Source organism: Salarias fasciatus, chromosome 15 (genome assembly GCF_902148845.1).
Source record: "Salarias fasciatus chromosome 15, fSalaFa1.1, whole genome shotgun sequence".
NCBI lineage: Eukaryota > Metazoa > Chordata > Actinopteri > Blenniiformes > Blenniidae > Salarias > Salarias fasciatus.
In genome coordinates, this window is record NC_043759.1 from 12,773,011 (window position 1) to 12,797,677 (window position 24,667).

General features: G+C 42.9%; 2 protein-coding genes across 2 annotated transcripts; both read right to left on the reverse strand.

Moving 5' to 3' along the window:
- Positions 1 to 3,855: 3,855 nt before the first annotated feature.
- Positions 3,856 to 18,344, reverse strand: gareml (GRB2 associated, regulator of MAPK1-like). The gene is given in 8 exon segments (XM_030110429.1): positions 3,856 to 5,201; positions 6,006 to 6,051; positions 6,054 to 6,174; positions 8,650 to 9,500; positions 10,057 to 10,222; positions 10,323 to 10,453; positions 14,304 to 14,444; positions 18,089 to 18,344. Coding segments are annotated over 8 exon segments (2,151 nt in total). The 5' UTR covers positions 18,201 to 18,344; the 3' UTR covers positions 3,856 to 4,618.
- Positions 18,345 to 21,582: 3,238 nt separating this feature from the next.
- atp5mj (ATP synthase membrane subunit j) lies at positions 21,583 to 23,541 on the reverse strand. Its single transcript, XM_030110431.1, has 4 exons — positions 23,423 to 23,541; positions 22,641 to 22,764; positions 22,250 to 22,270; positions 21,583 to 21,728 (listed from the first exon to the last, which is right to left on the reverse strand). Exons 2-4 carry the CDS (start codon positions 22,762 to 22,764, stop codon positions 21,715 to 21,717), a joined length of 159 nt encoding a protein of 52 aa, XP_029966291.1. The 5' UTR covers positions 23,423 to 23,541; the 3' UTR covers positions 21,583 to 21,714.
- Between the last annotated feature and the right edge of the window lie 1,126 nt (positions 23,542 to 24,667).

Genomic DNA, 24,667 nt, shown 5'->3' on the forward strand with positions numbered 1-24,667 from the left:
TTCTGTTTGGAGTTTGCTTGTTCTTCCGTTTTGTGCATTGGTTTCCTTTAGATACTCTGGTACTCCTCTCAGTACAGGTTAATCTGCCTGTAACAATGGGCGAAGGCTGTTTACAATTTGAATCACATAATATCCTCAGATGCATGGTTTTGTACTGTGGGAGGAAACTGGAGTTCCCTGGAGGAAACCCATGTATGCATTGATCAACACAGAGTGATCCATCCAACCTGCAGTCAAACTCACAACATTCTTGCTGTGAGGAATGATTGTTAACAACTGTGTCATCCTACCGCAACCAGAAGGTTTTCCATCCATCCATCCATTCATCCATTCATCTTCTGTGCCACTTCATCCTGTTCAGGGTTGTGGGGGGCTGGAGCCAATGCAAGCTAACTGTTAGCAAATGCAGATACACCCTGGTCAGGTTGCCCAGTCCATTACTGGGCAGACAAAGAAAGACAGACAATCACACACTCACATTCAAACCAGTAGGCAATTTATGGTCACCAACTAACTTCACATGCATGGTTTTGGATTGTGAGAGAAAACTTCAGTGCCCAGATAGAAATTCCAGACACACACAGTGAAAAGATGTAAACTCCATACAACAGTCAAACTAAAAAGTTACTGTGAAAAAAAACCTCCTCACTACTATGCCATCCCACAGCAACCAGATCATGTTTTAGCAAATTCTTTCTCTCTGAGCTTATGAAGTGCCAGGTAAAACCTATAATATTAAAAAAAAAATGCCTCTGTGATATTATAGATAAATCTTTCAACTCTCAAAGATCAAAATATTAGAGGTGGGTATATTAGTCAGCTAGTAGCACTGGCACCTCTGGATTGAGTCTCCTGGATAACAAGGCCTTTCTGTGTGGAGTTTAGATTGTTGCTGTGCCTGTGTTTATTCTTCAGAGACTTCAGTTCTCCAAATCAGCTTTAGATATGAATGTATGTGTTCTGTTAGTGTGTTAGTTCTTCACTATTGTCTCTATCAACCAGGAAGAGATGTGAAGTGTGAGCTTCTGGATGATGTGGCGGCTGTACAACTCAATGAACCAAAAGCTAAAGTGTGTGGGGGTGGGGGGTGGGGGGGGGGGGGGGTGGGGGGGGGGGGGTGATGGTGTATGTGCAATAAAATGTGAGACAGTACATATTTGTCAAAGAGAGAGATTATGTTTGTGACAGTTTTGACTACCTGTCTCTGACATGATCTCACATTGACACCTGACATGGTAATTTGTGTGTGTGTATTTGTGCAGGTGAGCTGAACACATGTGTGCAGTCAGAATAAAACAATATTTTGGGTTTTGGCAAGATTGATTTATTACCCATCCTCAGTATTGCTAAGAAATTTCACTTCCAAAACTGAGTAAAAGAATACAAAAAAAAATGTTTTTGCTTTTACAGGCAGCAACAGGCCACAGGTCAGAAATGCTAAAGTAAACTGGGAAGAAACTATGAAATCAAACGGTTCCACATCTGAAACGCTCCTAGTCAATTAAAAAAAAAGGAAAAAAGGCATCTTAAGTTGCATCAAGTTAAAATTGGATTTGAAAATACAAATCTGTCAAAGACATTAATGTTATACACTAATTGCTGATCTATTGCAAGTCATATTGTGATCGCAGTGCCCATCAACACTGTTGCATGTTAAACTAATGTCAGCCAGCCCCTGTAAAAAGTTGAAAGCTGAAAGTTGAAAATGATCATTTCATAGTATTACTATGTGTATTTCTGAATGAGATGTTAGGGTTTTATAATGAATCATGTCTTTCTACACGTGACGTTTAGTCTGTTTAGTCTTTTACCAACAACGCACAAACATGAAAATTCAATTTTGTGTAATATAATCATCTAAAATAAAACTGAAAATCAATGTTTTTCAAAATTTCAAGAGACTTTGAAGGTGCGATTTTAGACATGTTACTCTATTTCATCATGAAATAGGATAACATAACATAATTTCAACAAATGCATGAATTTTTCATTCATATTTTGAAATTATGGTGTACCAACAGCTCAGTCCCTTCAGTCTTGATATCACTAAAATAATGTTTTACCAATTATTTGTTTTAATGTTATTTGTAAGTGTAACTAGATCTCTTGACTTGCTTATAACGCTAAATGCATAGTTTGAAATTTGACCAAGAAATAATCACATCATGATGTCTTCGCAACTTGCGACAGTCTGCTTTTCCCAAATCACCTTTAAAAAAAGAAAGAAAGAAAAAAAGTGGGGACTCCAGAGGTCATGCGGGGACTTCTGCCCGGAGCAGCGCAGCACTGAGAGACTGCCTAAAATGGTATACATGCACACACTCATATTAATCAGTCGCCCAGCAAAAGGCTTGAAAGCTGTGCCACAGTGTTGTGCTGGTGGCTACTGAGGTCCACTGGAGTATATTAAGGTCAGGAGGCTCACTTGGGCCGACGTATCCGCTCACAGTATCTGCATTCAGCCTGTTGCACATGTGTAGGTGGGTCTCCCCCCAAGCGCTTGACATGATGCTGACAGGAAAGAGCTGAGGATGGGTCTAGTGCACCAACTTGTGGACCCTCAAGGTATGTTCTCCATGTGGCATTTCTTTATTGCTGTACTTTATGTAAAATAGATCATATTTGGATATAGCTCTTGTGACTTTGCCTGACCAATCATGTGTTTTTCTCCCTTGACATGTATGAATAGAAAGATTTTTGGCCATTTTTGGATTATTTGTTTTGTCTCGTAAAGCTTTGATCTGAATCCATGTGAGGTCACCATTCATATCTCCACCAAAGGAAAATAATCTGTTACAGAACTCTGCATACTTTGTCAAATAGGACTTTTATTGCTCTGTAAAATCCCTGACAGTATCTACGTCACATTCTTGTTTCTTGTGTTTGATTTCATGCATTTTTAACAGTGACAGCCAGTGTTTTCAGGTCTCCACCACATAAAATCTGCATGATACGCCAAACACTAATAACATTTCCTGAAAATCTGACACATCATTACTCTTGTTGAGCTATGACCATTCCATTATCATTTCCGTGATGAAGGCTCTTATGTCACCGTTACCCAATTTTAACAGAACTTTTTGAAGAAAGCTGACATTCAGTATCTTTTACATTTTTCCCAGTCTTGTAGACATTATCTGCTGTTAAACATTATCAGTGTTTTTACTATTGTAAAATACTCATTTGACTTGAACCTGTCTTAATTCATCTTGTATTTGGGTTCAGTTTTACAGTTCTGGTCATGAAGCTGAAAACTGGAAGTGTTCAACCATCTCCTGTAGTCTGTGCTTTCTCCTTTCTGTCTTCTCTCAGCGGGATCTCCTCAAAAGTCGGCAAACTTCCCAATTTTTCAGACCCAATTTTCAATCCCCGTCCATGTTTGCAGAGTACATTGGTTTATGTGAGTGAGGTTCTTTAGTTGGCCACAGTTCAGTGAATTAACGGGGAATTTCAAAGAGACAGTATGATGTCAGACGTCATGAAAGGGAGGCAGTGTTTGGCTTGGCGACCAAGGAATCAAAAGAATTACCAAACAACTTCGTAACAACGTAAATTGGATTTACCAAGTTGGATAACACAAATTGGAGGACTTCAGTGCAGCTCAAATAACGTCACTGTCACTTCAACCAGAGTAACCTAATCATGTGTTACATACTGTTATATAATATAGAGCAATCAAGCCTAATTAAGTGGGGCAGTTTTCTAGAGCAAGGCTTTATTCAGTGTGTGTGTGGAATTAAAATAGTGAGGCTTTCTGGGAAGCATTAAATGCTATTTTTTCTCTTGTGAGAGATTCAATCTTTCTGCATGCTTCCGATACTTTAAATTTCAGTTAAAAGAAGGAAAACAAGTGGCTCTTTGCACACAGTACCAAGTGTGATTACATTTATTATTATTATACAGGACTAAATCAAGCATATCTGAAGAAACATTCTGAGGTACATTTTGAGAACTCCTTTTCTGAGGCAGACAAAAACTTTTATTCTAGCACAACACATCTGTCTGTTACCCTGAAGGGGGGATTGTTAATAAAAATGTCACTGCTGCAAAGCACAACATGACCCTGATAAATAATTCTGCATATTCAGAGAGAATTCATCGAATAGTTGATCAGTTCCCAAATCTCAGTCATTGCATGGGTGAGCTCTAAGATTTCTTTCTCTCTGTCATTTGTGCCGGTTGCATGTCCCAGAAGCTCCATAGAAGAGGCTGAGGCAGAGACTGGTCAACAATCGAGGTTGTGAATCCCTTAATGTACCTTAAAAGGAGAAATTCCAAACAAAATGCAGTTCATTTTCCATGTGTGACCAGTCACAGCTTCAGGGCGACGTGCTGCTGTTCAGAGTTAGCACGGAGATGGCTGACCTTCTCATCAAAACAGGGCCATTTCTTCTGTGTCGTAGCCTTTTGTTAGTAAACTAGTCCCATTCTGATTCAGACTAGAAATGTGTCGTCAGGGATTCTCAGCGCCAGTGTCAGTTCTGCAGTTCCGCCACAGTGTGGCGTGGTTTCCTTCAGCTTCAGCAGCCGGTTGGTCACAGTGGAAGGCACATTCAGGACTGGGTGGCTCCGGGAGCCAACAGGCACGTTATCAGGACAAGATGTGTGTGTGTGTGCGTTAGATTTTGGGTCTCCAGCCCTGTATGAACTGTGTGATCTTGGTCACGTGGAGACGGCTCAGGTGGAAGTCGTGTGACAGGATGTCCTCGGTCAGCTGCACCAGGAGGCTGCCGTCGATCCGCTCCCGCTGGAACACGGCCACCGCCGCCTCCGACAGGCCGATGAACCGCAGGCAGGCCGACACCTCCTCCAGGGACAGTGCTGACAGGTCGGACGGAGGCCGCCAGGTGGGGTCGGGGGGCGGGGATGCGCCCTCGGTGGACGAACCGCCTCCCTCTGCTCCCCTGGAGAAATCTGTGGCTGGATTGGGAGCAGGCTCAGGCGAGGGACAGGGGGACTGACGATTGAAGGGGTTTAGCGCCCCAAAGGGAGCAAACCGGCTTTGTGGAGGGGGCGGCCTGAGCCGAGGCCCGGAGGAGGTGAAGGAATCCACCCAGGGCTCTGCCCAGGTGGCCTGCGCAGGCTGAGGATTGGCTGTATTGTCTGCAGAGACTGGCCCAGGGCTAGCGGGGTTGGGAGCAGGGCAGTCTGCCCAGGAGCAGGGGTAACAGTAGAGGGAGGTGTCCGGAGAGGGGGAACAGCTGAGACACAACAGGACAAAGCAACTTTAGCTCCTCAGACGAGACACTTGAAAATTCAGTGAGAAACTTTAGTTTTAAAAACGTTAAAGATGGCCTTTTTCTAGCCCTTTTTTAGCTTTTGTCTTATCATACCGATCCCACTACCCAAAAGCCAGCTTTGAAGATCACCTTTGTAAACTTCTCTTTGGACAGCAGCTACATTATATCACCTGCTGATACTGTGTCTTATATCAAAACAACAATATTTTGACAATCTGACATCAGCTTGGGCTGAGTCTAAACAGTTTGAGAACACCAGCTTCGTTAAAGAAGTTATGTAGAAAGCAGGATGTCCTCAAATGTTGACATTTGTGCCGAGTAGATTGTAACACTGTTGTGTAAGTGTTTCAAAGGGGAGAAGAAAATCAGCAAATTGTTATAGTCACATTGAAACTATCTAAATCAGAGAAAGGACTGTTTTCTACATAGTAGATGCTCTTTAGCTTGAACTGATAGTACAGTTTCTTTTTTTGTTTGTTTGTTTTTTTTACATTTGAAGATAGCCACAAGCATTTAGTTCACTGACCTAATATTGATGGAGCTCATGCAATGTGATAGAAAGCTAAAGAGAAGCTGCTAAATGGAGGTTTTTCTGAGTGACATAGGTCAGCGTACTTTAGGGAATTTTCCCATTTGTTTTCTTTTCTCTCCGTACGTGATCTATGAAATACCAAATACCAGTCACAATTGACCAGTTCAAGTGAACAAGAGAACCACATTGTTACATATGTTGCATAAACACAGCATGATATCCACAGACTGTACCTGTCCTGCAGTCCAGATGAGTAGAAAGACAGGTTTGGTCTTGGGAGGTGGAGAGTTTGGGAAAGCGTGGAGGCACTGGAGGGCTGGGAGCCGGGCTGGAGATGGAGCCTCCTTTGGAGCAGCGCGGGGGAACTGGGGGGGCGATCAAGTAGCGGCACTCCTCTCTCACCTACATACACACACACACACACACACACACACCATGGCAAATACGCAACAGCAAAAAAAAAAAAAAAGTTAACTTGTAAAACTCAGGAGGCCTTGAGAGTGTGTGTGTTCTGCTTGGTAAATGTCAAACTCTGTGACCTTTACACCTCAAATAAACTCCCTCTCACACAGCAGCAGCTTTACACACACACACACACACGCACGGGGCGTCTTGGCAGGCTAAATATCAGGGAATGAAGAATGCATCGTGCGACAGGGTATAATCCACTCCAGCAGATATCAACACCCACACAAACTTTCCCAATTGCTGCCCTCACTTTGAAAGGAAAAACTTAATTGCACCACACAAAGGCGTGATAATGTGACCCTTACAAACCTCATACGTGAGAGCATGTTCACTGATGCTGGGGAAAACAACCTCATAACAGCAACTAGAAACAACCAGAAAGCCTTTTTGGAACCCAACTTTTAAACACATCCTGTAAAAGAATGGCTTCGCATATCTGCGTACTGAATGTCTAACAGCTTCAGAATGAGCATGAATAAGATTTAGTGGGAATGCATGGGTGACCTGTCCTGGGTGTTCTCTGAACTGGGTCGTAGCTGGCTGGGATCAGCTCCAGTGCCCAGCAGCACCCGTGAATAGACAAAGAGGTAAAGGGGATGGCGTGATGGGTGGTTGGAGTGTTGAGAATAAGCTTTTACATCAGACCCTGCAGTTATTACTATCTCGAGGAAATATTCAATCCATGAAAAAAAATTATTTATTTTATTATTTATTTTATTATTTATTTACAAAAAATATACTGTGTTTTACACTTCACTATGATTGTAACGTTACACAAAAGTCCTAATTTGATTTGATGATGCTGTTGCATGCAGTGTCTCCATGTGGTTCATAGTATATAAATCATTATATGTAATAAATGCAATGAGAAGCACCACAAGGAGCAATTTTATTGATATTTTGTTAATTTCTTACTCAGTATTGATTGTGTTAACATTAATCGATTAGAGAGTTTTTATGTGATGGCTCTGGCTTCTCTACTGCAAAAAATGGAAATCTCAAACATGTACTAATCGTTATGGCGTTGGAGCTTTTTTACAGAAAATATGTTTGGGCTACTCCCATGCGGGCTTCCCCCGGTGGATCATGTCGTCTCCATTTGGTACATGTTTTAGGCTCGAGGCCCCCCCCCCCCCCCCAAGGCAAGCTGAGAAGTTAGGGATGAAGAGCCTTGCTCAGGTACCCCCAGCGGTGACCCATCGCATTCGGATTCAGACCAGCAAATGTCTAACCTCTGGGCCACCACTGCCCCATTTTGCAAAAATCAATGCCTTGTTCATAAAAGACCTTATGATACAAACTTGCAGAGATGCAGTGGAGCCTGCTGTTAATGACCTTCTTCAATATGTACAAAGTGGGTAATTTTAAGATGAACCCAGGTCACATTTTGAAGAAATGGCTGCACTTCACACGCAAGATGGATCATTATGTATCAAGCCAAAACCTTGAGAATTGTTTTAGCTCTATCCTCAGCATCCGTTTCCCTTCATAGACTCTTCAACTGTGCACTGAAACCTCAACTCCTGAGCCCATTAGCCAGTGAGTTGACCCTGCATGAGAAGATCTGAGACTCAGACTCAACCTCTACTTTAACAACTGCACTGTCAATTCACTCATCATCTTTAAATCAATGTGCTCAACAATATGATCTTTTTTTCTTAATACAGTGGAATCATAGCCTGAAAATGAGCCAGGTCTGTTTCTGGCTACTGCGACTTCATCAACTTTTTTTCAGATAAAAAAAATAACAGAATCTAAATCAAAGGTCTCGACTGCTGTTTGGACAAAACCAATGACAACATAACATGACACGGTACTTGAAAATGAGCATGTTGATTGAATTCTCAGAATAGATGGCAAATCTTATTTGAAAATTGAATTATTTAAATGGATGACAATTCAAAAAAAATCCCTTTAGAACAAACTTCTTTCAACAAAGTCATCCAATTCATTCTTCATCATTTGATATGTTTTGCTTGTTGCTTTTGGACAATATTCTACGTTGAAGACTTTGTCAGATCTAGAAACAATGAAAACTCCATCACTATTATACTCAAATACCCATGAGAACAGATGGCTCTGCAGAGTACAGTGAATTATTGTGTCCGTGTTTCCTGTTCTCTGGTTCCTGCCGGGCAGGCCCTTGACCCCAGGAGACACAGTGACATGCCAGCGCAGGGGAATGTATGTTTTGATGCGCTCTAGTCGTAGGGGCGTTAAAGGGCTGCCTTTCCAGGAAGTCACTGTGTATTTGTGTATGTCAGTGAGGTCTGAAAGCTGTAACGTATGAATAATTCAGGCCGGGCATCCTGACTTTTAATAGCCGGATGCTGTCGCGGACAGATAGGAGTGATGGGAGACAGATGGACGAAGGTAAGAACAGGACAGGAGGTGAGGACTGAAACTCACAGCGTCGGATTTTGGAGGTACGGGTGGCGGGGTAGACACTCTTGCCACCACCGTACCGACTGAACCGTCCAAAGAAGACGACGAGTGGAAGGATATGAGGTTCGGCTCCTTTCCCAAGCCCTCCGGGTTCTGATTGGTCCAAAGTTCCTCGTAAGGAATTTCCTCACTGGTCCTCATTTCAGCCTCAGTCCACTCAGGAGTCACATATTCCCGCTCCTCGCCTGGCCCCTCCCCCAGGCGCTCTCCCAGAGAGTCCCTGCAGCGCTGCGACACGCCGTCGGAAACCCCGCCGACGTACCCGCACATGGAGAGGCGCTGCAGGGCCGGCACCAGCGAGTCCTGGCCCGACACGCAGACGCGGGAGCGCCGCGGGCTCACGCACTCCTCTGTCATGCACTCCAGCTCCGGCCGGGTCTCTCTGACAGCGCGAGAGTAGGCGTCCGGGTCAAAGGCGTGTCTGAGGAGGAGGCTCTCCAGCGCCGCCGTGTGGACGGAGGCCTCGCCCACGTTGAACCGGGGCATGCAGCGCAGCAACAGGAAGTGGGAGGGCGAGACTTCCTGTCTGCGCAGGACCATGCACAGCACCACCGTCTTGCTGACGATGTTCAGCAGCTTGTAGCGGTGGCCCTCCCGCACCGCGTGGCGGTCGTAGGGGTTCCGCGGCGGCCGCGAGGGGACCGACACGTTGACGGGCAGGCGAACTCTCTCGATGATGCTGCGCACCGTGTGCTCCCCTCCCAGCATGCCTTGCTCCAGAGGGGAGCGGGTGCAAAAGCGTCCGCGGCAGCCGAAGGGCAGGCTGACGCTCTGATTGGTGCGGTGGTTCATGCAGACGAGGCAGGGAGTTTTACCTGAGGAGACAGACGCAGGAGGATCAGTGAGAATAGAGGGCGAACTGTGTGATCGCACTGGAAACCGTCCTCACTCTTGGTATACTCTTAAGTATTTTTCAGCGTTTGACACAATGTCTGCACTGCTACTTGCTGTCAGCGTTTACTTTAGCCGTGCTTGTGCGTCACAGACAAATATTATTGCAAACTGCAAGATTCGAGGTGGTTATTAGGCAGAAACAATTATGGGATAGCCAAATCTCCTGTTTACGGTAAATACTGAATCGCTCTTATCTTTGTTGATCTGCACCCAGCAGCAGAGTGAAAGTTAAACAAACTGTAAGTCTGCAAGAATCAGATGTTTTCATGAGCTTTAGAATTAAAAAAAAAAAAAAAAAAGTTTGTTTTTTATGGTAACCACCTCTTTAAAACATCCAACCACTGAAGCTTCAGCATTTGACAGAATAGATTCTAATCTTACGTGCTGCAATGTCAGAGATTTTTTTATTTTTGGTTATCATTTGAATGTGTAACCATTAAAACAATTTTGCTTGACAGAACTTTAAGTTCAACTTACTTCGAGGAGTCTTTCCGAGGCGTCTCAGGAGCGCGGTCAGTCCCGTCTTTTCCTTTGAGGGCGTGGCACAGAGAAGCTCCGCCTTCCCCATAAGCGACAGCTCATCTCCAGCCTGCAGAGTGAAGCTGTAGGGCTCGCTGTCCTCACTGAACTCCCCGGAAACCACCTGCAGCACACAGATGCTCAGAATTTACACCCGATACTTCACGTTTCTAGATCGTTTTATACTGTGCTAAATGAAGGTAAAAAGGTGACCGGGTCCTGACCTTGACACTGAAAGTGATGGTCTCCATGACGAAGACCCGGTCAGGGAAGACTCCAGCCACTTCCTCCACACTGGAGAAGTACTGGACTGGATCCCGGACGTCCCGGTCTTCATCCAACAACTTGAATTTGCCTGCAGGGAGGATAAGGGTGACCGTGAAGGAATGACGTAGGACAGAAGACAAAGAAACTGGAAACAAAGTAGGTGAGAAGGTTTTATTCAGTCCTAACATTTATATTTCTTACTGGCTACTGACTCACTGTGGAACTGCACATACACCCACAGTTGGACACCCTGTTTGTACGAGAGGAAAACAAAGACACCTCAGTGACCTTTGACCTGGCAGCAGCAGCTCTTGGCCAATCGACAGTTGACGGGGTTGGCATAGCAACCAATAAAAGACCCCCATTCTCACGCAGAGCAGAGACACATCACCATGGAGATACTCACACACATACTGTCACGCATGCACACATACACAACTCTCTCTCTCCCCCTCGCTTTCTCTGACCCTCTTCTTCTTTCGCTCATCTCCTGCTCGGTGAATCCCTCATACACATATGCCCCCGAATTGTGTCCAAAATTATGTTTTTTTTTGTCATATTTTCATCCCGCAAAATACTATATCCAGGCTCCAATCGTGCCTTAAGACAAAATACCTTCTATACCAGGTCAGTGGACTAAAACTGAACAGCTAGAATGCTCCAGACATCCTCCTTGTCAAAGAGGGAGAGGCAAGAAGAGACAAGCCGAGAAAGTTTTAATGTCTGAGAGGAAGAGAGGAATACCAAACTTCACCGCAATCTACGCCAGCATCTCTCTCTCTCTCTCTCCCTCCCTCCACAAACAACTCCTTACAATTCAAACGGAGCCCCCAGAACAGCTTCCACACACCAGACAATATGACCAAATGTTACTTTTTAAACACAACCCACCAAGCTCCTTCCCTTCCCCCCTAAAAAAACATGCCAGACTGGCTCTATCACGACCAGCAAAGGTTTAAATGACACGGGGTTTTGGCACTAAACTTATAAACTTAACCAAGTTGTGTTAATCAGATTGTTCGATTAGCGATAGCCTCTAAAAGTTACAAACATAACTCACAAAAAAAATCTAGCATTGTTCTGACAAGCAGCTGTTGCTGTGTGATAAATAGAATCGGATTAAATGTTTAAATGCAAACACAGCAGGCGTTTGGCTGCTTACTCCGCATTGAAAGTGTAACTGAGGCGCCACTCGCTTCCCATTCACGATGAGGGATCATTCAGCTTTTTTATCCTCTACGCTCCTGTCATCCCCGTCCCTCACTGACGGGCAGAGGAGGATTCACACAGACCGGGAGGAGGAGGAGGAGGAGGAGGAGGAGGAGGAGGAGGGCGGCGGCATCCTGTTGTCCATCCCCAGGGGTAAACCTATATTGCTCTCATCCTAAGCTTATTTAGACTTCCTGTGTGAGGTCACCGTACAGACATGAGCTCATCGCTGGTGACGGCTTCTGATTTCACACCGACGCACCTGCAGCATTTCGGGAGGCACAGAGATCGTCCTAAAAGCATGCATACATTTTGGATTTGGACTTGCTTCTGTAAACCCACTGACATGCATCATTAGCTAGAAAGGAGGTCAGGACGATTTATCGCGAAAGGATCGAGGAGCAGAGCTGCCCAGACACATCCTTTATCTTGTCGGATAAACAACTGAGAGCACTGAGAGCTGCGCAGACAAGGGTGTAACTGGGGTTTCCTGGAGTCCCATTTTCGTTGTTGCTAATTAGCTGCACACAAGTATTCAGGCCTTTTCCAAAAAGAACAGAAAACTAATTTAGGGTAACAACAGTTAAAGTGAAAGGTTGAATAAGAAATGTATCTGGTTGGCTTTTCAGGAAGTTGGGATTTCTCTCTCGTTCATACTGAATTGACTTGTCACAACAATGGTGCTGAACCCTGAATGTAGATGATGTTGATGCAAAAAAAAAAAGGGAAACTGTATAGCTGCAGTTTGCTTGATAATTTCTATTTTACGAAGCATAGTCAGTTATATTTTTGTCACTGCACAGCCTGAGACGAAAAGCTATATTTTCATTGTGTAAAATATTGCGGCTGTGCCTCTCAAATGAGCTCGCTGCGGTTTATGAAAGATCACTCCTCAAATTCTTTTGACAGCGGGCATGTGGGAAATCAGACTGCGAGCGCTCCCAAATCTCAGCCGATGCTGCCAACCAAAATGTTTGACGTGCCAGAACTACATCTGATCATCTGACAGCCTGATTGCTGAACACTCAAGGAAATGAATCAGAGGTTGTGAACCTTGTAAAACTGCATATCAAACAGCTACGGCTTTGGCCAGATCCTGAAATTAGCCTTGGAGGGAGGCTGATTCTAGTGTGTGCCTGGCAAAAATAAAGATCTGAGTTTGAGATACTTCAGTGCAGGGTCTGTTTCATTATGATTTCTTTTCACAGTCTAAACACAGCTGGCTTCAGTCCATGAGACTGTGACCTGGATGAAGTGGATATAGACCATGGATGGATGAATGAACTATACTCCTGTTTAATACTGAAATATCACAGTGACAAACCTTCCCCCCTCCTCCTCCTGACCAAACGGCCTTTCATTCTTCCGAAAAAGGAGCCTGAGAGGCGGCAGCATATGAGGTGACATCAGCTCTCCATCAGAGGAGGAAGCGATGGGAGGGCAGGCATTAAGATCCAGTTACACAGCGAATAATGTGACTGGGCTAAAAGTCGGAACAATGGGATTGTGGGGATGAGCTCCGGTGAGATCATTCTGACGAGACTCATTCAGCAGGAAGGCCATGAGTCAATGGGCGAGAGCAGTCAGTGAAGGTCACGTGGGCGTGTGGTTGGATGTGTGAATGGAAGTGGCTGCTCGCTTTCAAATGGATGCAATTAAGATAGTTGAAATCAAATTAATCAAAACTGTACATCAGCGTGTTTTATCTCTACGTAACATTGATAAAAATGTTTGAAGACATTGCACTGAAGACAACAAACTAACACATTAAAGGTGTCTTTGGTTCATCATGTTATACACAAGTCCCAGGAATGCCACAACAATTTCTGCATGCTCTGCAGGTTGGAACACAGTTTGGGTGCACAGCTTGATCTGTGCTCGTTGGCTCACAAGTGGCCAACTGTGTGTAAAGTGCCTCTCGAGGGCAAGCTCATTGTCTGGGTGAAAACGATCCGAAATGATTAGGAGCTCTCGGGACAACGCCGTGCTTTCCCCGGGAATCGAGCCGTGTGCCAAGTGCTTTGAAGAAAATACAAGGCTGGGATACACTTAATACCTGGAGTAGGAGTTCGAAATGAAAAGCAGCCAGTGGAAAATTACATGGGAAAACACAAGTCTTGACTTGACAAAGAACGGTACCGGTTAGCAGCTGTGAGGTTCAAACCCACACGCCTGCATGATGCAAAACATATGACCTACCTGATGGAGCTCAATTTATGAGCTGTTTTGTTAATTTGTGAGATGCAAAAGTCTAAGAATGCTGTGCAACATTTTAGAAATCAAAAGGTACATCAAGCATTGACTCTGAATTGTTGTGGTTACATTTTTAAAGCTACGCCATTTATAACACAGCTCCAACACTGTTATTTAGAGGAGAGATCACCAGATGACGGAACATGTTGTTGATGAAACAATCAAAAATAATATTTATAAATCAGTTTAAAAACCAAAGTTTGGTAGGGCATTTTAACACAAAAGTCAATAATGAGAAAATTCAGTTTGCTGCTACTCTCAAAGAAATACTAATACCTCACTAAAAATAGAACAGGTGGAAAGTTTTGACCTTGTGACAGAAATGTGCGTGTATATTCATCTCTTGAGGAAACCAGTTTTTGAGAGAAGACTGGTATTTTTTTGAACATGGATCATATTTTTTGCAACTATCCCCTTAATTCCTGTCCTCACTACTGCATTAAAAAAAAAAAAGCACACGTGTGATGCGAGCTCACCCTGGTACTGCAGAGGGATGTCGATTTTAGGCCCGATTACGTAGTGTCCTTCCTCTAAGCTGTGTGCCGTCACTGTGGTCCACTGCCGGCAGGAGTGCAAGAGCACCACATCCTCCTCCGACAGGCCCTCCACACATTCACCTGCAACACACACACACACACACACACGGGTTAGAGTATGGCAGCCTCAGGGGTCATGGACTTACTGGTTGTTTTATTTAATTTTCTCTGGTCATATAAAGCGGCTTGGCAACGGCAAACTCTAAAACACCCTCACACACATGCACACACAGGCACTCAGGATTCACTGTTCATAATTACCACCATCAGTGACGGTTCACCACCCTTAACCTACTCATCAGTGCCCAGTCTGCAGCTGGCAACCTACTATTACACAGCCCCCATACGCACACACACACACACACACACAGACACACACGCACAAACAGCTCTCCAGCTTTCACAACAGCATTGATTTCTGCTGATAGCACTGAGGTACAATTCAATCACACAAAACACAGCTGTTTCTCTCAAGCCCCGATGCTGAAGCATATGTGTGAATATAAGCACAAGGAATACAAGCAGAAAGGATAAATACGTAACCTGCGGACGGATAATTACCCGCAAAAGATTTCAGTTTCAATGTCAGGGATTAGAGCAAAGTCGTAAATGGAAACACGCTTTTATAGAAGTTCTGCTGTGCTACTTTGTTTCCTTCAAACTGGCATGTCTTCATCATATGCAGGTATAATTATAGTGTTTCCAGCTGAGATGTCAACACTGTGTGGGTCAGACGAAGGACTGAGTCACTCTTCATGTTTTGCTGGAGTTTCATCAGTTAGGACATCATTCATAATGCCGTCTGAAGACTGAGTGAGTTCAGGATTGATGAGGAGCTCCCCACTAGTCAATGACAGAGTAAATTATAAGGGATCAATGATACAATAAGCAGGACAGTGAGACACAGCAGCATGGCAGGATTCCAGCTGAAAAAAAAAATAACTGCAACTAATTGCATCAGAGCAATCAGTGAAACAGTAATTCACAGCATGGACCAACAAACTGCTAAAGTTAGTGTTTTAACAACATTAAGAGATGGGGCTAAGTTTTCAAAGGTTAATCAATGTTGAGATGGGTTTTTTTTAATTAAAGGAGACATTTTAATTATGGATCTGACCCATGTAAACCAGTTTGTTTCAACATAGACAAAATGAGAAATGAAAAGATTATTAGAACTTGGTGCACACTACATGCATTTGTTATAAGTCAACTTTATTTAAGGAACAAAAAAAGTCAATAAGCAGGAATGTTGTTTCTATCTCTGAAAACTAGCATGGAAAAAACATAAGCTTGGGTTATTCAGTAATTTTATTGTATGTACATTACACAGTTGTAACTGTTTATTTTTTCTATCTTGCTTTAAAATGATTTGATTTGATTAATGGTGGTGCTTTAAAAGAAAAGCTGCTACCTTAAAGTCAATGTTTCTAAATCCTGTGGAACCATTTATCCTGTTCAAACAGTTTGGACAATTTTATGAAGAAATCTATTCTTTTTTTTTTTTTCTGTTTTCATATCAAACAGTGCCAGTACTTTCATGTGGAAACCGCAATTTAGCTTATCCTCCTGCTCATTTAACTCCTGTGTCTGGGCAAGTTGTGCTGTGAGACCAACCTGTCTCCACTCTGTCCTTGTGGTCTCACAAATAACTTTTTTGGTTTACATAAATACTGTTGCTGTCTCTAATCGGTTCTGCAAACTACAGTCAAAACATGAAAACCTCTTTTATAATTTCAAATGAAATTTCACAATATTAATTCAGTGGAGGATCACATCAGATCATCCAAGTCTGCCTAATAAAGTGGCCAGTCAGTGTCCCTTTCTGCAGCTTTGTGTACTCGTTACCATGCAATCTCTTAGGCTACTTTGACAGCAAACAATCTGGAAAATTGATATTGCAGCATATCAGGAAAACCCCCGCTATAATGAATGGCATCCTTAGCTCCACACAGACACACTTTTTTTCCCATTCAGATTCACTCTTGTTGTTGTTTGTTGATGTTTCTATGAAAAGGAGGGAAAAAAAACAAGCTGCCTTGGTGTCATGAAGCCCTGTTGTAAATAACTGACTACTGGCTGTGCAAACAAGGAGGCATCTGTGGGGTAACTACAGTGCAGTTAATAAACACCTCCAGGTTTGGGTTTTCTTCGCTCTCTTGTCTTTTAAAAAGACGCGCACAGGCGCTTCGCCAACAGTAAAGGTGCGTAATTTTCCGGGATCGTGACACTGTGATGGGGCGCGCGCTTTTTGTGCGCTGGAAGTTTAGGGAAGGCTTTTTTCCCCCCCTTCTCGTTACCGCTCGTTAGTATTCACCCCGTTCGCCGACAGATTACAGCATTTACATATGAAAAGAATTGAGCAGCACTTCAGCAGCACAACAGATACTTTGTGGCTTTCGGGGGGCCTCGCTGGACTGGAACAACTTTGGCCGTGACACCCGCCGCCGGTTCCCAAAGTACAGAACCCGAAATGTGGTGGAGCCGGAGCGCCGTGCGGGATGAGCGAGGTGTCAGAAACACGCTGGAAAAAAAAGACGCTGAAATGCTCCATCAGACGTATCTGAGACGGAGCGGCGGAGTCGGTGGAAAGTAGAGAGGCTGGAGTTCCAGTTTAGATGCGGCAGTGAAGTCAAAGCAGCAAGATTTAACTAAAACCAGCCCGGATATGGCGCCAGGAGGGTGTCAAAATAAGAGCTCAGCGAGGTCCGCCGAGTAAAAACATCCCAAATGGGCTGTTTTTATACTTTGTCAAGCTATAACCGTAAGAATAAAGTTGTTGCTGATTTATTGTGTCGGATGAGGTGTATTTGCCTGATTTGTATGCAAGCAACATGTAAAGCTTTAATCCAGATTCACTGCACCTGTCAAGGATAAAAGAACTTTGCTGATACTAATGCAAAGCAGAAAACCAGATTTAACTATTAAACTCTAATTTGATGGTGCTAAGATAAGATCTTGAAATTTCTTTCGATTGTTGGAATAAGCAGTACAAGGAATGTCTTCTGAATAGAACTACATATAAGTGCTATTAATGAAATTCATTTTCTTTGGATTGAAAGCGATCTAGATAGTTTTAGAGGTGGACATCTGGTTTAAAAGCATTCCATATATTTAAACGTTTCCTTTGGTTCAGTGCAGATCACTGGAAAATCATAGATTGATTATTAATAAATTTATCAGTTAAAAGTTGGGCAACAATCATAAACTAACCGTCTTTAGTAAAAGTTGAATAAGGGGATTATCACTCCTTAAATTAAAGATTCAGTCTGCTGTGTTTGCATCATCTCCTGCCCCTGACAACCTAAATGTGGTGAGATATTTGGCAAGATTACACTCTTAAAATACACATCCATTCCTGCTGCTCTGGTGTTTTATTTTGAAGCGTCATACAGGAAGCAGTATTTCTCACTAAAAACTCTTTGCTCCACTTTTTTTTTTTCTTTTTAGAATATTTCTACACTTGCTCTCAGAACTCAGAACTCCGCAAAGTTATTCTCATAAATACAGGGTTCAGTGTGGAGTCTAACTTCACGCATGTTCTATTTTTTTCCCCTGACAGTTTAACCGCCTCCATCGCGGCTGCTGTCACGTCTCCCCCCCTCACTGCTCAGACACGGAGAGTTGGCGAACAACACTTGAAGATGAGGAAAAAAAAAAAAAGAAAGTTTGTCGGCCTTGAGTCGGTGCGCGGTGCGGACACCTGGGGGAGGCTCCGTGCGTCTTACCGTGCGCCAGGCGGACCAGGGTGGGCAGACGGAACTTGCTGACCACCGCGTCCAGCGGCAGCGCCAACGGGCTCCAGGTGATCTCCGACAGGCTCGCCGACAGCTTCTCCATCCTCCCGGGGCATCACGGTACCGGGGATAACGGTGATGGTGAGGGCCGACAGGAGGACGCGGGGGGCGGCGGGGTGCGGGAGGGCGACGGCGACGGCGGCGGTATCATGGGAAAGAGTTTCGCCATGTTTGAAATGTAGGAGAGAGAGAGAGAGAGAGAGAGAGAGAGAGAGAGAGAGAGAGAGAGAGAGAGAGAGCTCGGTGCGCAGGAGGGAGGGAGCACGAGTCCTCTCCCGTGCCCCCCCCCCCCCCCCCCCCCCCCCCCCCCCCCCCCGTTTGTCCTCCAACACACATGCATCCAAAATCAAGTTTAACTTTCAACACAGGGTCACTAAGATGAAACAAAACATTTAAATTATGCCCTCTCTGTATGTCACTCAGTACTCAGTTGGCCAAATTTTTTATGTGTGTGTATATATATATATATATATATATATATATATATATATATATATATATATATATATATATATAAACACCTCAAAAAAATAATACCTTCATCCATGTTCTCAAGCAGTTTATCCAAGTTAGGGGTCAGAAGGGGCTCAAGCCAGCCTCGTGCACACACGCACACATACATAGATGTCTGGGAGCAAAGGCAAGAGTCACCGGTTCATCTCAAATGAAAGTCTTTGGAGTGTGAGAAGGAACCTGTGGAGAGGAGACCAGTGCATCCACAGGGACAACATGCAACCCCCCTCCCCCAAAGACTCCTTATGAATGGAGAGCGGTAAGCATTACATCTCTGAAAAAGTGGTATATGATATATTTTTGATATGTCCCTGTTCCTGCTCTTTATCAGTTAACTGATCTTAGTTTACTTTGTCAAAAGCACAGTGAGGATTTGTTCAGGTCCACCCACAAACTTGAATGATATACACTCGAAAAGACTTGGTTCAGGAAACAGAGTTAAAGCCTCATCTGGGCTACTTGACCTGAGATTGAGACACCAAAGCAGGAGCCAAACCAAAATACAACATTTCCATCAATATGTTTTACACTAATGACGTTCTTTTGAAGGCTTCTGTGTGGATTTAAGAGCGTCAGTGCTGGAGGACCACAGTCCTGCATGTTTTGATGTCTTCCTGCTCCACACACTCAAATTTACTGAATGTCTCATCATCACCCTTTTCCTAGCTGTTGCTGGGCAAAGAGAAATTGGTTTGAATCTTTATGACAGACGTTTTTCCCAGCTTGTGTCCCATGCAGGTCGAGTTTCTGATCATGGACAATGCGTGCTGCGATCACAGCAATCAGAGCTCCTGCAGACTGTGAGGACATTCTTGAGCTCTTGGAGACCTCTCGTTGTATCAGTTGCTCCACTCTTAGCCTGAATTCACCTGGGATGTCAGTCTCAGGCAAAATTACATCTGTTTGAAATCTACCCCACTTGTAAATGATTTTCCTTACATTGGAAAAATTGATGGCGCGGGGGTGTACACACTTTCTCACAGGATCGTGAAAACGCCTTTTCTTGAGCTCAGTATATTTACCCAAGTGGCGTTCACTGAGGCGGCAGCTCCTTAGCTGGACTCATGTACCCCAAGAGCAACTTTATCTATGAATGATGCATAAAATGAACCTTTAAAGAAGAGTAACTGTCTTTTAGAGGTTATCATCAGAATAACTGTTTTTACAATTTGAAGACTTTTACACACAAAACCAGGATTCACTGATTCGATGGTATCGAGTTCAGATATGTTTCGGTCAGATACAGTCTTGTGTTTCCAACATCTCTTCATCCATCTACTGTACTGCTTCACCCAACTTAGGTTTGTGAGGAGAAAACCATGCACGCTTAAAAAAAAAACACGTTAACTCCACACAGTAAGACTGACAGCTGGGGATTTTCTTGCTGTTAGTTGAGAATGCTGACCAATACACCTACATGAAGCCATCTGTTTCTTCTGTTTGTGTCTAAACTTTGTTGCGGGTGATTCCCCTCCTCAGACCTTAGTTATTTGAATGAAGAAATCCGAAGAGGATGACGTCACATAATTATCACCTGGTGAAGCTGCTAACAGTATGAAACAGTCAAATCTGACTCCAGTTTGACTTTACGTGAATAATATTAATTTCTTAATGTATGTAAAATACTTAATTCATCATAACATCAACTAATTAAAAAGTATCGGTACTAACTGAGCAGGAACTACAATGTCTGTTTCCTTGGACATTCGGACCAGGCAGTGTGTTGTGGAGGTGTAACGTGACAGTAGAACAAAGTCCTGACAGCGTACAAACCAGACTAGTATCTCACCCATCGGACCAAAAGCAATTGTTTGATCTCAATCCCAAGAGAGTGACTCCACAAATAGACGACTGCCTCCATGACATCACCATCTGTCTTTGTGCGAATGTTAAGTTTATCTTGACCTTCAGCCAATCCCAGTGGAACAGCATATTCTGTTCAGCACGGTACGGTTGTCTTATCAAGTCCCTCGTTTCCGTGCCTGTAAGGCGTTTACACTTTTAAGCATTAATTCCATAAGTGACACATTCATACATCTCCTCGCCCAGCATTAAATTTGCAGCCTCAGGCAGGGCTGTACTCAACTCATTCAGCTCACTGAACCAAACTGTACACAGAAACCGATCCATTTGCTATTGATTTGTGTCCACTGATCAGCTGTGATGCGGCAGCACTTCAGCGGCGGATTATATAACCCATGTCGACTCCTACCAGCGTGAATTAGAGCACCATTCAAAATGTTTAATGCAACAGGGTTAAGTGTGTGTCTGACTGTAGGGGATCATATGGCCCCGTACCATCAAAAAACGATTTCTTTTCCGCAATGACTAACCGTACTGACACCCACTCTGCACCAAATATGGCATTTTTCCCCTCTTCAATAAGTTAAAATGCAAACCCAAACTGTGATTCATTGGCTATAAATAGCTAACTCATTCCAAGTTTATTTTTCCGTGAGTATGTAGCAAACTGCAATGAGAAAGCATATAATTGGCCACAAGGAAACTGGCCTTAACTGACCACAGGGCCTCAAGTAACGGTGGAACATATTGGTTACAGCATGCTCGTTCTGCCTCTAAAACAGATTTTTTTCCCACAGTGTAATTGTTACTTTTAATTCCTGTTTTTTTCTTTATTTTGTGGTCAACAAAAACATGTAAAGCATGTCATCTAAAAAATGAATTTAGGGGGTTATGATAATAGGGAGGGTATGAAAAACAGTTAAGGCCTTAACTGTGCACCAGCAGCAAACACGTACAGACCATATTAAATGGAAACCTTAACAGTAATAATGACATAACGCTAATTCCACTTCTCTGTTTCATCATATCTGTCTGTGGAAAGTAACCACCTGCATTAAAAAGTCTGATTATTGTAAGTGTGACTAAATGAGTAGACAAAGTCAAAAGACTTGAGTCTCGGATAGCAACTTTATTTCTTCCATATTAACAAAAGCAGAAATATGAAGCTTGGACTTCTGGACCTGGAACAGGGGGCATTTATTTAACAGCAGGCTGAGGGGGGAGTCAGAATGGTGGAAAACTCAGTGGGCTGGCTCTGCAAAAGAAGACGAGGAAAAAGAAAGGCCACTGAGAATACTGCATGATGACATATTTCCTGTTCAAATCAACAAAGTCAGTCATGTCAGTCAGTTTACTAAAATACAGAAAAAAGCCACTGTGTTGGCTAGAAATGACAGTATTCAGTATATGAGCTGTCAGTGACCTCCAGAGGAGGATGTGTGTAACTGCACATCTGACGCGACCTTTGACTTTTCCTCCAAATGCAATGGGCAGAGTTTTGTTTCTCAAAAGTAAAGTTCCATTTGATACAAATGAAGGCACAGGTTAGTAGAGATCACATAAAGTTAGTTGACAAAACATTTGACTTTTTGAAGGTGAATATAAAAATAAACCAACTATTAAGCTGAATCTGGAACTGAATAAATAATAGTTTGGAATTTTCACATAAAATCACTTATTGATTTACTCTGATGATTGCACCTGTACCTGGCATCACATTATGTATGCTGTGGTTTAATTATTGTTAATCTGAATAAAATATTCAGGGATACTCACTGGCCTTCACAGCCTTCTTGCCTGGAAAAGAACAAAAAAAGGACAACATTAATTGCACTGAATTACACAACTGAACTAGTGCAGTCAGTCTTGTTCCAATTTATTCGACTAAGCAAAACAAAATTTGCTCCACAAGTTGTCAGATTTGTCTTTATACCCTAGTACGCTTAATAGAAAGACAAAGTAACACCAATTTTACTTGATAATGTGATATTTTTCATAAATGTTACATGACCCCACATCCCACAAAGAAGTCCAAAGATGGATGAAATTGTCTTGTATATGTTCCAACAGATTTCCATGTCTCAATCCAAGCAACTTAAGTAGTGCACATCTATTTTACAGAGACAAATAACCACATAATGTAATCATCAGCTTGCATTATACTTACCCCCATAGGAAACTTTGTAGTATAGGTATGTCATGATACCGACACCCACCCACATCTCCTGGTAGGCTTTGGTGTAGTAGGGGCTCATGAGGGTCCACCACTTTGTGAAGGCGCTTCCAGCCATCTGTTGGACAAACAGCAGCCATTAATACAATTTAAAAAAAATAAAATAAAAATAACTGGCAACATCGAAACACTCAAAAAAACTTTTAAAGTCCTTCCACAGTTTCATTTTTAATTCATCCAAATCAACTAAGTAGAAGTTCAGTGAAGTTAACCATGACAATCAGCTGAGCTAGGTCAGATTAGTGACTGAGGTCACCTCTAAAATAGACTATGATGATGTGAAGTGTCATCGCATTTTGAAACTGTGACAGATTAGTTTTGATCTTGCTGAAAACTGTTGATCGATGTTTCTGGTATCGTTGTTAAGTCTCGTTGGCTAGTTATGCTAGCTTGTTAGCATTGAATGAGTGCGAGGCGAGCCCAGCAGAATGTTGAAGACACATTCACATGCGTACGTGTAAAAAGTGAGACTACACTCCTTCAATATAACTTAACTAGTTCTTTAAATGAGAGAAAGGCTGAATGGTGGCACAGCCGTCTTCTCCGTGTTACATTAGCATTAGCATGAAGCTAACTCGCATTGTACGCACTGAAAAGCAGCACATACAACCATAGAAAGGGAGCTGCTTCGTTGCAAACTGCTCTGCGTGCGCAGCGAGTGTTACACTGTTGAACTGAAAGTCATTCAGCTGAGAAAACAGACGTATTTTCCTTACTTTTCAGTTTGTCACGCTGCAGGAGGAAGGTCAGACAGCCTCAGCACCGTACGTCAAAGTCGTAGGGGGAACAGCGTCTTCTTCTGCTCTCAGCTGTTCAGTACGTCACTGATAATTTAGCACGGAGCGCCCCCTGCTGGATCGACACAGCGACGCCTGGCTGTCTGTTGGCTCCATCTGGAGGACTTGATGGAAAACGTCCTTTTTTGTTTTGATGTCTTTTGTATAAGAGACAATAGTTTGCCCAGTCTATTTAGGCATGAGCTGATCATTAAACAGCAGGCTCTTCGGCACACCCATAAAAACATGACAGGATCCCTGCATTTTTTAACCTAGTCATGCATAACTCTTTAACAGGCAAATGACTATAGTTGTCTCTTTTTTTCACATTTATTCCAAATTAATTGCAATAAGTCTGTGACAATCAAATAATGTATTCACAAATGATAGTATACAGTAATAGAGTATTGCTTCAAAGCAACTTGCACTTTTTAACCTCTAATTATCAAACAAGTGGCGTGTTGTGTCTCTTGCTTTGACCACATCTTTTTTTGAGGATATTAAACATTTCTATCACAAAATGTTTATATACCATGATTATGATAGTGTAGTAATGAAAAATTAAATTATTAAGTCATAATAGAGATGGATTTTTGTGAATGACACAATAAATTGCTGTAAACATTGACTTTCAGTAACCCCATATAATAATGTAGCAATAAATAAATCCATCACCTAACATTTTATTTTCTATTAATAAATCTAAAAAATAAGTGATTTTGGTCAGTTTCACATTTTAAAATTAATTTCTTACATATTGATGTATAAAAACACGTTTACAAAGTCACAATAGTGTAGACAAAATAATCGTCCTAAAATAATTTACCAAAGCATTATAATAAGTGAAAGGGTTAATGGTATGTCACCACATTGGTCCAGATCCATCAAGCCAGAAGCATAAATCTTTCCTAGCATTGATATGAATGACCAAAATCCTCAAATTGGGCTGAAACTCAATCAGCCTCTTGGGCCGTAGTGGATCTGGATGCTGCTGCATTTGCCTGATCTCAGGCCAGACTGGCCCATATCCACGCATCCAAAACTTAAATCCAGCAGCCACTGCTTAGCCACAGTTCGGTGAGTTTCAGCTACAACAAAACCAGCTTTATCACTATGTGGGAAAAGTGAAAGGATCCGTACAGATGGATGGTTGGTCGGACAGAAATTCACATGTGGTTTCACTGC